The following is a 13617-nucleotide window of genomic DNA, read 5'->3' as shown; positions in this document are numbered from 1 at the left end:
GAGAGAATCTGTTGTTCTTACCATTGAAATACATTACATAAATGCACACATATACATCTCAGTAGCCATTAAAACTTTTAATATATATAAATAATAAATGATAGCATGATTAAAACGCTATAAAAAACAACACTAAAGGGAAACATAGGGGGAACAGCATCTGATCTCTATTAAAAGTCCTTCACAAAAATTTAATTATCTCAGCTTTTTGCTCAAAAAATTGTGTTTTTGAAGAAACCTACCCATATTTGAGAGGTGATAAAAAGAGAACTAATGAAGATAGGATGAAACGTTTTCTTTTGTTTGAAAGCAGAGGGTCTGTTCTTTTATTTGATATATTGTTTGTTTATATATTTAAAGAAAAACATTTTCTGCAAGGCATTAAATGTGCAATTTGTATTATCTGTGCCGCTAGATGGCGCCAGATCAAATCAATAACAATTACGTTGTTTAATGACGCTCTGAAGCAGCGTGGAATTATGGGATTTGTAGTCTTTAACTCAACCGCTGATGGCCATTAATCAGACGCGAACGAAAAATCACGTTGACGGATAAGGTAATCAAGTCTTATAAATGTTGCGTTTGATGACATCGTTTATTTCATTATGTAAGTTTATATGTGATGTTCAAAACGAAATTGATAGTCATAGATGTTACAGTATTAGTCCAAATTCGATGGTTAACACAGCACAGAATTAAGTTTTCAACTAACAATCTACAATGATTTTTCATATATTGACAGTACAAATATTATTGTGAAGTGTCTTAAAATGACCATTTATATTGCTGTATAATACCTCTTGATGTGAATATCGTCCGCGGGAAGACGCGCTGAATACAGTCTACACACTAATGTTGTGATCAATATAATAGCATACGTTTTTTAAAGAGTTACGAATCAAAACAACTCACCCATCGCGTAAAACACAAGCAGGATCAGAACCTCTGTCCTATGTTGTCGCGAAGCTCTCTCCATCCAGATAATGCAACACCAAATTGATCCTCATTCTTTCTCTCGTTTTGTTCCAAACTCTTCTTGGGTCGTTTGGTTGGCCCGTACGCTTACGGGAGCTGTCTTTGCTGACACAACCAGCATCAGACGTTAAAGAGTAATCCATAAGCAAGCGCGTAGCCCGACAGGTGCTATCGCAGAGTTCCGCATTTGTCCACGACACTGGCTGCGTCCAAAAACTCAAGGCTGCGCTGCCTCATGAGGCAAATTACTTCGGAGGCATGAAGGCAGCTCAGAGAAATGCTTTCGGACACACTTCAAAGGCAGCGTGTTTGAAATATAAACAGAGAGCGCCTTTGTGATAACTAATCACATATTTGAAAACTACAATACTAATTTCTTGCTAGAAATTCAATTAAAATGTGTAAAAAGTGAAAATATACCTTTATTTACACAAAATTTGTGCTCCAGTCGCTTCCTTGGCCGACATTTTATTTTTTCAAACTCGACCACTGTTGTCATGTAATTTTTACGTCAGTAAAGGCGGTGACAAAGGGTCACATGGATATTAACGTCATTGACAGGAGACTGCACTGCCCGTGTCAATGTTTTGAATGGAAATTTTCTCACGATTTACAAGTAGTTGAAAACATTACAGATATTGATAGTAATCAGCTAGACAAAATATATAACACTGGCCTAGTGGTTTCTGGACATTTTACGGCAAATATCTTACAAATTGCACCTTTAAACTTTTATGAAAATCATGAAAAATGCTGCCGCTGGCTGGCAACTTAAAAAAAAAAATCAAAGAGTAGCCTATTTATTTTCATTTTGAATTGTTTCATTTAAAAGTAGACATTTCAAGCTTTCTACAATAAAAATATTTCTAATGTCTGTGAGGCAGTCACTGAGTTTTGGTTCATTTATAAGAAGCTCCAGTTCACGTTAAATGCAAGTGACTGCGCCGGCACCTCCATGTCATGATTATATTGTCTGCTAAATTTGCATCTTATTTATTAAATCCAGACTTTTAGTTAAAAAAGATAAAAATTAAGATACAATTTATACAAAACGAAAATCTTTAAAAGAAAGTCATTCTACAAAACAAAACTTAATAAAGCTGTCAAAATCCTCTAACCCACTCCATGTCTCCCAACATATTGCACATCTTATGATGACAATGTTTACTTGTCATTATCAACATTGATTAAATAAAAAATAAGTCTATAAATAAAATGTAAATATAAATATGAAATTAAATATGTTATGGGTACATAGACTCAAAAATTTAATGTCGGAGGTGGATTTGAGCAAACGTCAAGCCATAATTCTTAATATTATATATTTTTAGCTTTTTAACATTAAGATAATTTCAGCAACTCAGAACTGTAGCTGAAAACATCAGTTATAACGGCCCACATATTAAAACATTATAATAATTAAAACAGGTTATAATAATTAGGCTACAGTTAATGTGTCAGGCTTAATTTAAAAATAGGCTCTGACTTAACGTAGGCTACACGCGCTCGGGTAGGGTCAGGCTTGATTTTTTTGGGCTCGATCTAAGCTCTAGTTTCAGCTCCGTCTTTAACCTAGCTCCCCCTGCTCCTCTTCCCACTTCATTGTGACTGTGACTGATCACGCATCTAGCTTTGTGGGTTAACATTACATTAAACTGTGATTTAAATGTCATTAAGTGTTGATACTATGTCAAATATTATTAATACTCCGTTAAATAAACATTATGAACTGAAGAATATTCATGATGCTGTTATAAAACTATTTAACAGCGTATTAACACTTAATGACATTTTAATGACAATTTCAATTTGTATCACTGGTAAAAAGTGGTCAGTTATGTTGTCTTGGTTAATGTCAAGTTGTCATAACAAGTTATGATGTATGGGTTAATGTCAAGTTGTCATAACAAAGACATCTCAAACAATGTCATCTTTGCAATAAAAATGACATAATTGAACAAATGACACTTAATGGCAGTTGTCATAAACGTCCATAAAATCTTCTTCATATTCATGACACGTGTCATGTCATGATTATGAATGTGTCATGTCAGCCTTATGTAAAGTGATGTTTTATAAAAACTTTTTCAAAACTTTTTCATGTGTCATCGACCCACAACCTAAACAGTTTATATGTGAAGAAATCCACGTATTTACTTCTCACGAGACGAGTGTTTGACAAATTATTCGGCAAACTACTTTCTCTCATCGCTGCTTTTTGATGGTTTTGAGAACAATTACTCACGAGTCGCCCTTTTTCATTTCACAGAATTATACAACGGAGAGCACGTCAAGCATAAAAGTCTTGCAGGTTTACTGAGGAGCCTGCAGGTTCACGCTATAGAGTAGAGCCATGCGAATTGCAAAAATGTAAACAAGGCTTGAACTGCACAAAGCTAAAAAGAAATCAGCAACTGTGTGCTGATTCCACCACTTGCCGCATCACGTGTGAAAGGGCCTTTAAAGGAAAACACCAGTCCTTCAACACTTTACCATGCTCTTACCTCAACCTAGATGAATGAATACATGCCTATCTTTTTTCAATATGTGCACTTCATCTTTGCACATCGTGTCATGAATGTGTTAGCATTTAGCCTAGTCCCATTTATTCTTTAGGATCTAAACAGGGAAGAATTTAGAAGCCACCAAACACTTCCATGTTTTCAAAGACTGTTACATGAGTAGTTACACGAGTAAGTATGGTGGCAAAAAATAAAACGTGATTTTTAAGTGAATAATGACTATATTGTATGGTGGAAGAGCACTAAGTTTGCAGCACTTCAACCTTTGGCCCAGTAACATCATCACTCCTGTGAAGATGTTATTGCGCGCTGAGGTCGAAATGCTGCAAACTAAGTGCTCTTCCTCCATGCATTGAAAATAGATAGTTATGTATTCATTTGTCTAAGTTAGGCCTGTCGCGATAAACGATAAATCGATTAATCACACGGTAAATAAAATGAGCTCGATCATTTTTTTAGGCCGCGATAATTCACATTTGCATGCTTGTTTGTTTTCCTTGTCTCTCTCTCTCTACCAAAGAGACTGGATGACCGCTCCGTGCAACGAGTGACAAGGAGTGAACCCTCGTCAGTCATTTGTCAGTCGCATGATCTGTGTGGGTAGGGGGGACTCCTGGCGTAGCCTATCACAGTAGGCGTACTGAGGAGGATGAGCGCCGCGTGAGGAGTGTAGCAGGAGAAAACACTAGTTGAGACGAGAGTAGGAGAAAAAGATGGATTTACTAGAGGCTTTTTACACTTGTCATTAACATGCGTTTTCATCGATCGGATCACAATGTTTTACGTCTTTTCTGACTTTTCTGACACAAGGTGAACAGTGCTATTTTTAGCCTTTCATTGATAAACTAAAGCGGGTGATCTCCGCAGTTTCATTTTGCAAGCGTGTGAAAGTTGCGCGATCTTATTTAATCAATTGTGCTGAAAATTCAGAGAAAGCTCTAACATATACATGTAGAAAATACTGTGCAGCACGTTTACTTGCTAAACAAGCAGTGGACATAATATTAGTTTGGGTCCATATAAACTCATAATTACTCCCGTTCGCGTTTGAATGACAGCGGAGAGACTCGCCCACCGTCTCGACAGACCACCCCCTCACAGTATTCAGGACAGAAGCGGTCGAAAGTGGACAAAAGAGACGGATTTAAATACCAGGTGTAAACGTGATATGTCTCTCTCGTCCACTTATACCACGTGTAAACAGCCAAGTTTCAAAAGCAAACGCTACAGCTGCAGTGTGGGAGTACTTTGGATTTAAACCTAATGACCGAGGTGAACCACTAAACCTGAACGAGCCGTTATGTCGCATTTGTGGTAAAAACGTAGCACTTAAAAGTGGCAACACGACAAACATGCATATGCACCTAAAACGCAATCATCCTGTTATTTTGTTCATTTCTTGTGGATATTTAAAATGTCTTCCAGTTCCAGTATTACTTATGTTTAGAAATAAAAGTTTATAGATCTTTGAAAAGGTGTATCTGCATTATTATAATGGTCCCGGAGCATCAATGTTATCGTCTATCGCGATAAATTCTGAGGCAATTTATCGTCTAGCAAAATTTGTTATCGTGACAGGCCTAGTCTAAGTTGAGGTAAGAACATTGTGAAATATAAAAAAATGGTGGTTTTCCTTTAAGTCAAAAGTGTAGGCCTATTTGTCACACTCTGTCTCAGTCGTGCAACGTGAATTTGAATCTCCTTTCGCGACAGTTATAATAACACAAATCACATCACACCCAACTATTTAATCGCCCTTGCTTTTTTCCCACTCCTTATTGCCCACTAAAAGCTGCACAGATATATTTGCTTACCTGAACTCTGGTGTCTGGTCTGAACTAGTTAATGCATGAAAACAGCACCCTGACTGGTTGACTGGCTCAAAGTATTTTGAGTATTTTAAAAATACAAAAATACTCATCTTAAATGTATTTAAATACAAATTACATTTCATTTTTTTCAAAGGCTTTAAAATACAAAATACAAAATACTATTTTGTATTTCAAATACGTATTTTAAATACATGTATTTGAAATACTGCCCATCCCTGGCAGTGCGTAATATCACTATGCCTGCTGCAGCCATGTTACATCAGCAAAGTCCTTGATTATTATGCCAGTTTGAGAATATAGTTCCTAGCCATATCTGCCTTAAATGGCAACTTTTAATTTTCCGTAGGTCTTAGTAGATGATGTAACTACAGAAGAGTCAAGTTTTAAATAGAAAAAATGTTGAAACACTTTGGTTATTTTTTATTGTGATGCTAATTGTTTAATCATATTTAATGAATTGTGCTAAGCTATACTAAAAGTGCTAGCGCCAGTCCCGGAGATCAGCTGAATGGATTCCAAAACAGTAAGAATCAAATGTTTAATTCTAGGGGAGCTAGAAAATGAGCATATTTTCAAAAAAGTGGAATGTCTCTTTAAAGGCAGGATAGGCATGAATTAGCTAAAAACCGTTTACAAATTTGTTTAAACTGTCTTTACATACCAATACATAAGTAAAATTTAAGTACTCGATAAAAAGAGTATAAAACTCGAGTGTCTGTAGACCTTTCACGACTGTTTTAAACACAGCTAATTATTTCCATTCCGGAGGAAACAAATGATTGGCTTGCACGACTGTCTCTCTCTCTCTCGCGACCATTGCTACCACCCCTGTTGCTACAGGATCTGCCCACACATGCGCACACCGATTGACTTGAAAGTGCACGGGGCACGAAATCTAGGAAGAGCAAAACTACGGCAGAGAAAGAGCATTCAAAATTCACAGTACCTGCATATCCAGTCAACGAAGGCAAATAAGGAAAAAAAAGGGAATAAACGAAGTAATGAAACTAGAGTAAATATGGCGTGGCTTTTCCTCGAGTCGACGATGCGGTAGCAGTATTGTCTCCGGAGTGTAGTCCTCATCAGATTCAACAATGCTTTGATCACGGAAACTCTTACATGCAAAACACCCTATATGTTATGAATCTTCCACGAAATTCACCTTCATCACAGTGTAACTGATGGTAATGAAAAAACTTGTATCAATGCAACCTGTTTTTAGCTTTGTCTTATAAATATAACTAGCTTGTTCGTTACTGAATCAAACAAAATATATTTTAAACTTTACCAGTATCAATATGCTATCTAAAAGCCATTCTATTGTTTATATTCATAGTGATAAAGTTAGGTGTATTATTACATGTGATTCTGACATGATGTTACTACATGCAAGTAAGTATTATCTCTGCTTTTTGCTCAAAATGTGGTGTTTTTGCAGAAACCTACCCATATTCAAAAGCTGATTACAAAAGAACCACTGAAGGTAGGATGAAACTGTTTTTTTGTTTGAAAGCAGAGGGTCTGTTTGTATGTTTATATATTTAAAGAAGAACATTTTCTGGAAGGCACTAAACTTTGATGAAAAACGCAGGCGCTGGCTGGCAACTTTTTTTAAAAACGCTGGCGGTGAAAGAGTTAAGCATTGTATCGAATCAACCCCACTAAATAATCATTAAATTATCTCTCTTTTCACATTACAAGAGAGTCACATGAGTTTTTATGTGTTTAATGAGCAGAGGTGAGTGTTATACCTTGTCATAAGCCCCTGGTCGCTCGCTCCCAATACTTCTGCCATCCAGGTGAGTCACTGAAAGCAAGTGTTGTAGTGTAGCAGGAACATATGACTCCAGAGTCTTCACCAGCCAGTTGTATCTGTGCTTATCTACCTCATTACAATGACAGAACCCTAAAAGATCAATTTAACCACATGATTAACAGTGCAAAGCAAAACTGAACATTTGCATTAATTCATTTAGCAGACCCTTTTATCCAATGTAACTTACAAATGATGCACCTTAAAGCTCCACTGTGTACTTTTTTGAGTTAATTCTAAGCAAAAACCCATGTGTTCTTTCAAAAGTATGTGCTCATTCATGTGTAATTACTTCCACCCCACTAATCAAAGTATTCTCGTAAGTGTAGAATCTGCTATTTAAAGTACATACGGTCGAGTCGCTCGACTGGTGCATCCATGTTGTGCCTCCATCTTTGAAATACATTCGCAGACGAGGGACATTGCTGAAATTCAAGCTCCGCCTTTTGCGCTTTCAAACTACACTCAAAGAGTATAGAAGCACAAGAGGGGAAACTCAATAGAACGTTCCATTGCAACACCAGCGCACAGCAGCAGCCCTACGAATCCGCCATTTTGGAATGAGAGCGACTCGGGAGTCAACTAGAAATGATGGCAATATCAGCTACTTTGTACATTAAAAGATCAAATTCAAACTGAATGATGATAACACAGAATAACATACAATCAAACCAGTGATCATTAATCCCTTTTTACAGCTTATTTTCAGATATTTAGACAAGTCTTCCACTTTTATATAGGCAAATTTTACGTACAAACATACCGACATAAACTCATCCACACATAATATTTTGGCTCCATATACATACACACATACACACATATACATCTGAAGTAAAAAAAAAAACAGTATTAGGATAACAGACAGAGCAATGCATCATGTTCTATAAGATTATAATGTTTGTAGCGGGATCCAGGGGATTAATATGTACAAAATATATTTCATACCTAGTGGAGTTGGTAAATAATAATAGTAGTAAATGTGTAAAGTAGCATAAAATAGAATTACATAATAAAGCAAGAAAAAACTACCTCAAATGTGTATTTATTTAATGATTGGATTCCACAACTGATAACAACAACAAATCAACACATACATACAAGACAATACAGCGTTTCGTGTAGGTGTAGCAAGTGAACAAAATTTTAATTTAAGAAACTTACTATTGTGCTTCTGATTTGGCTGTGAGATTTGCTGAGAATGAATTCAGAATAGAGCTGCAAATTTCGACTATTTTTTCAACCGATTAATCTATCGATTATTTTTTCGATTAATCGAATAGTCTAAAGATTTTTTTTACAAATAATAAATGTAACATCTGCTATTAATGCCAACATTTTATTGAAGCATTTTCTCAATTAAACAAATACACAAACAGTGCCAGTGCCAAGGAAAATATAACAAATCACATAAAAACAAGTCCAACATTAATTCAGCCTAACATAAACAGTGCAAAAGGGGCATTATTCACCTTAAACAAATAAAATATATTAATATTAAAGAAGTAAAATAAAAATAAATCAAACTGAATAATAACTCCTTATTAATACACAAACATGTCCCGCTCTTTATTGTTCTAGCCCTAGTGCTAATCATAAACTAATGAAGAGTCATCATTAACTACAAAATGACTCACATGAAATCATTGTTTATTAATACATTAACTAAAAAACACGTCATGTTGCACTTAATGATGACTCTTCATTAGTTTATGATTAGTACATGCATTTACTCAGCATTAGTTCAGACTGAAGTAAAAATAAGTTCATTGTGATTCATGAACCCTTATTATAAAATGTAACCATTATATTATTACTGTTAATATTATTACTATCAGTAGTAACGTTACTGCACTCTCATTTAGCATCAACTTTAACATTTAACTTTTCTTAAGTCTCGGGTAAATACAAATTTAGTTAGTATGATCTTCTAATATTTTATAAACGGCGTTTACGCTGCTGTTACTTTAAATAAGCGCATGTCAGGAATACCTAACGAGACGAGCTTTTATAATATCTGCGCACATAGCAAAAAAATAAGCTATGGGAACTCCGCGCTGCCAGCTGGCTTTCAGTTCACGCCGGCACATGCCTATCTCAGTGTAACAGTAACTTATTATTTCATAACTTCTTAATATAAAAAGTTAAACATGTCCCGCTCTTTATTTACTGTTTCAACATACTGCCCAGACGCGATGCAATGTCGTGTCTGTCAGGCGTCTCGCAGCTCGTATTAAACTAAGATGTAAACACAGCTGTATTAAGCACAATATATGCCTGCATTGATTCTATTGTTGTATAAAATCTTACTGTAAAAATTCAAATACTTACGCTGCCGTCGCGTCATTTTGAGGTCGGAGAGCTCCAGGTTGTTTTCTTTTAAGATGATCATGCACAGATGTTGCGCTGCTGTGGTATGCCATTTCAGTTTTACACAGTATGTGTTTTATTTGGTCTCTGCTTAAAGTATTCCCACACTTTTGATCACGTTCTGGCTGTTTGGTATAACACTTGTATTATCCGGTCGGAGCTGAAGCCGCCTTCATTTGAAAACGTAAACAATGCGACGCATCGACGCATTTCCGGCAAATCGACGTAATTACGTAATCGACTACGTCGACGCGTCGTTCCAGCCCTAATTCAGAATTAATTGGCTGTGAGAATTTTCATTCCAAAATGGCGACCGCGCTACTGAAGCGCCACCTAGTGACTGCTGCCAAAAACGAATGAGAGTTTCCCCTCTTGTGCTTCTATACTCTTTGCTACACTCACGCTGGCCACTAGCTGAAGCCTCCCGAGGTTGCATGTGTAGGCGATATAAATCATCGAGACAGTCTTATTTCAGATTATTAACAATTATAAAGGTGACAATTAGGGATGTCCCGATCCAATCACGTGATCGGAAATCGTCCCTGATCACGTTGTTTCAGACTCGATCGGAATCGGACGTTACCTCCCGATCAGGACTCGGATACATATGCAGGGTTTAAAATCCATCAAGGTCTCACTCTGCTCCACGCCAGAGTACGCGCTGCGCTGGTGCGTGTGAACTGACGAGAAGAAAATAGGCTTGTACTATGTAACCCCTGTACATATGTTCTCATTATTTTTTAACACATCTGTAGTTATGCGCTGGCACAGAGTTAGACTCTTTTGACTCCACACAGAAACAGCAACGCATGCGACATGACATAAGGAACATCCTGGTTCTGTTTTTTCGCTCTTCTTTATTCTTTTTTTTATGTATTATAAAAGTATCGGATCGGGACTCGGTATCGGCAGATACTCAAAATCAAATGACTCGGACTCGAGGGCAAAAAAACTGATCTGGACATCCCTAGTGACAATTATTCTTAGTTAATTGTAAATTTATGTAATATGCTTATGACTTGTGAATGTAATGCTCAGTTAACTTAAATAAACCAGGGTTTGATGACGTATGCAGCCTGCATGCGACCTGCATAGACTGAATCCTTCGGATTTTACAACAGCCGCATACCGTGATGATCCCGGATCTAATGCTTTGATTTGAGGCAGATTTGAAAGCCTGTTGAAGACCTATTCTCGAGGACATTAAAGGGGGGGTTTAATGGTATTTCAAGCATTCTGACTTATTAACACAGTTATAGAGTTGTTTCCTCATGCTAAACGTAGGCAAAGTGTCAAAACCGCAGTTGGGCGTGTTTCAGAGTATTTCTGTGCCGAATGCACTTCGCCAGGGTTCGTACAAGTTTTGGCTAGTTTTTTTCGATTACAGTTCTAACTGACGTTTCAGGGGTTTTCGATACATATCACTTCTTTATATGGGCTTCCGCCGGAAAACTTCCCCCGGAAAACCCCGCCCAGCCGTCAGTCAGCGGGAGACGCTAGAGCTTGCTAACAGCTTATCACGCCACTCAGCTTTGTTTAATTTCAAAAGTCAACAATGGCACAAGAAGAAGTGTGTTTTTGGATGTAAGGAGAAGACATCCAGCTTTATGGAAACAATGGATATAGTTTATTATCCGGATTAGCAGCGGAGTTTTGCGTGTGTGTTTGATGCTGTGGATTTTCAGAACCGGGTCATGACGAGTTACACGTGGTAAGTAAGACTTCTGTCTTATGTTGGAAATAGGCGCGTGTATATTATATAAATGACACGAACATGTAGTGAATCATAAGTTAAAACAGTGTTGTATAGTGTTGCATGACTCGTACTCGCTCCTCCTGCGGTAGTAACTCCTCCTCCTTAATTTTTTCGTACGTTATCGGAAAGATTCGGTAAAGCTAATCTTTCTTTTATAAATCTGATTAAACTAAAGACTCTTCAGAGATATAAAGGATGTCATACTACTCTATAGGTACTCCAGATTAACATCAGAAATGCAGAAACAGCGTGTGTTACGTGAGTTTTAAAACAAGTCGCCAAGGAAGCGAAAAGAGGATTTAAAACTACAACACGACAGGAAAAACAACAAGACCAAAATCAATATTGGAGTAATGTTAGTTTTTCAAGATCATGAGGCTCAAGGGACACAGAAGTTGCCTACTTTCTATCTTCTCCACAGGTAATTCAGCATATTTGTTTAAATCTATACAGTCTATGGTGTAAACTCGAAGATTTATAGTTGCTTGGCTAACTATAGCATGGTTATGCATAACTCTAGTTAGTGTAAACACGCATGTGGTTTAATGTGTTCGAACAGCCACATGCCGTCTCTCCGCCCATTTATGTGAGGTACTGAGATAAATGTTTTTCATATTTTCTGACCTCTAGCACAAACACATGGTGACAGCCCTATTTTTAGCCTTTCATTGTGTGGCGGATAAAACTAGTGTGGCGGATCTGCATGTCTTTCATTTAATTTTACAAGCGTGTGAAAGTTGTGCGATCTTTTTTCAACAATATCAGAGAAAGCTCTTACATATACACGGACATGTAATACGTTTACTTAAAACATAAGCATTGGACTCTGACATAATATTAGTTTGCGTCCATTTAAACCCGTCATTACTCCCGCTCATGATTAAATGACAGGAGAGGGACTCGTCCACAGACCATCCCCTCAGTAATCTGGAGAGAAGCGGTCGAAAATGGACAAAAAGAGACGGATTTAAGTACCACGTGTAAACGTAATGTGTCTCTCTCATCCACTTGTGATCCAATCGACGAAAACACATCTTAATACCAAGTGTAACAGCCCCTAGGATATTTTTCCTCGCGTCGATGAAAAAGGAGTGTCAAAGCAACGTTTATGGTTGCTTTTTGTATGTGATTTAAAGCAGACATATCATGAAAATCAGACTTTTTCCATGTTTAACATAAATCTGTGTCCTTTGATGGATCACAGGCAAAGGACATTGCAAATTGTTCATTATTTTTTATTGCTTTTGCTTTGTACTGGAAGCTATGTAACATTGGCATAACACAGCCACCGTACGAGTTAAAACGCGCTCCAAATGGGGGGGCTAGAAAGAAATATTCAGTTGGTTGTCATATAGAATTTCACCGCTAGATGGGAGTAGATCCTACACAGTGGAGCTTTAAGCAATTTGTCGTAGGAGCTAAATATCCGCGGTATGCAATGGAAAGTTTAGAGCACAAGCAAGATTAATACACAATGCAGAACAGATTATATAGATAATGAGTTATAGTAAGTGCAAGAGTCATTTATATGAAAGGCAGTTTAAGAACTATATTCCTTGCAAACGATTGAACACTATACACATGGAAACGCTTATACATACTGAAACATTCAGACATCACAGGGACATTTGTGCATACATTTTACAACAATAAATATGTGTTCCAGTAAGTTTTGAATTTGCACCAGAACTTTAAAGCTATGGTCTACGATTTCAAAGATTGTTCATTATTAATAAACTCGTTTAGATGCTGGTTATGGTTCTACAGTAAAATCCTAACAATATGAAGAGAAAAAAGAATTAAAAAAATCCATTCAGTCTATTGGGTGTACAGCGGCAGATAAGTTGACCAATGTAAACTTTCCGGCCGGACAGCTTACATTGGTTAACTGCTCTCATCAAATCCCCGTACACTTGAAAATCCACCTCGCGCTCGCGTCTCCACCCCATCGCAAACCACCCCGCCCCTCTCCTGCCTGCGACATGAAATTTGTGTCAGTGTATGTTAGCTAGCGAAGCAGCAACATCTCACTAATGGAAAAAAACTAACCGACAGCAGCAAGCTTCTTGTCCCTACAGTAAAGTTTGGAAGAAAAAGGAAGTCGGTAGAGGAAAGAGCGCAGAGGTAAAAAAAAGTGTGAAAAACGCCGGACTCTAAGTAGAATCAATATAGGGTCCGCCATTGACCGTTGGAGGAAGCTTCAGAGAGATTTGGGGCTGAAAACCGACGCCGACACAGCAGACTTTTTGTTGAACAGGTACGCATCTATTTATACTTTTATTGTGTGAGCAAGGGAACCTAGTGGGTTCGTGTCAGAATTGCCATTCATTTAGTCTGCCAACATAACCA

General features: G+C 37.3%; 1 protein-coding gene across 2 annotated transcripts in view; it reads right to left on the bottom strand.

Annotated features, from left to right (window-relative positions):
• The window catches only part of nsun3 (NOP2/Sun RNA methyltransferase 3), a 347258-nt gene that overhangs the window by 102116 nt on the left and 231525 nt on the right, over positions 1 to 13617 (bottom strand). For both annotated transcript variants that reach the window (XR_012367888.1, XM_073863428.1), the window contains exon 4: positions 7081 to 7235. Coding sequence is in view for 1 of the 2 variants with exons in the window: in XM_073863428.1 (XP_073719529.1) it covers positions 7081 to 7235 (155 nt within the window). In the remaining variant the exon portion in view is untranslated. The remainder of the gene's footprint in view (positions 1 to 7080; positions 7236 to 13617) is intronic.

The sequence above is a fragment of the Misgurnus anguillicaudatus genome, chromosome 3, assembly GCF_027580225.2.
Source record: "Misgurnus anguillicaudatus chromosome 3, ASM2758022v2, whole genome shotgun sequence".
NCBI lineage: Eukaryota > Metazoa > Chordata > Actinopteri > Cypriniformes > Cobitidae > Misgurnus > Misgurnus anguillicaudatus.
Note: the sequence above shows the minus strand (reverse complement) of the source record. Positions and strands in the feature narration are given on the sequence as shown.